This window comes from Eimeria mitis, genomic scaffold, assembly GCF_000499745.2.
Source record: "Eimeria mitis Houghton genomic scaffold, Emh_scaff456, whole genome shotgun sequence".
NCBI lineage: Eukaryota > Apicomplexa > Conoidasida > Eucoccidiorida > Eimeriidae > Eimeria > Eimeria mitis.
In genome coordinates, this window is record NW_013572872.1 from 8,772 (window position 1) to 9,101 (window position 330).

Below are 330 nucleotides of genomic sequence, written 5' to 3' on the forward strand. Positions count from 1 at the left end.
GTGTATGTGCTGCAGACTGATAAACCCCAACGCGAGCAAGACATGTGGCTGCGGCCTTTCTTTTGGTGTTCCGCGAAATTTCAGTAAAAAACAAATTCAACCAAAACCCACCAAGTGCTCGGGACTGCAGCAGCAGCAGCAGCAGCAGTAGCTGCAGCAGCAACAGCAACAGCAGCAGCAGCAGGAGCAGCAGCAGGAGAAGGAGGAGGAGGAGATGGAGGAGAAGGAGAAGGAGGAGATGGAGGAGAAGGAGGAGGAGAAGGAGCAGCAGCAACAGCAGCAGCAGCAGCAGCAGCAGCAGCAGCAGCAGCAGCAGCAGCAGCAGCAGCA

The 330-nt window shown here is 56.1% G+C and overlaps 1 protein-coding gene across 1 annotated transcript in view; it reads left to right on the plus strand.

The window, feature by feature from the left end:
• Nucleotides 1–214: 214 nt before the first annotated feature.
• Nucleotides 215–330, plus strand: part of EMH_0012950 (HesB-like domain containing protein, putative) — a gene marked incomplete at both ends in the record, with an annotated part of 1,808 nt that continues 1,692 nt past the window's right edge. Inside the window, one exon of the mRNA XM_013499686.1 lies at nucleotides 215–328. Coding sequence (XP_013355140.1) covers nucleotides 215–328 — 114 coding nt within the window. The remainder of the gene's footprint in view (nucleotides 329–330) is intronic.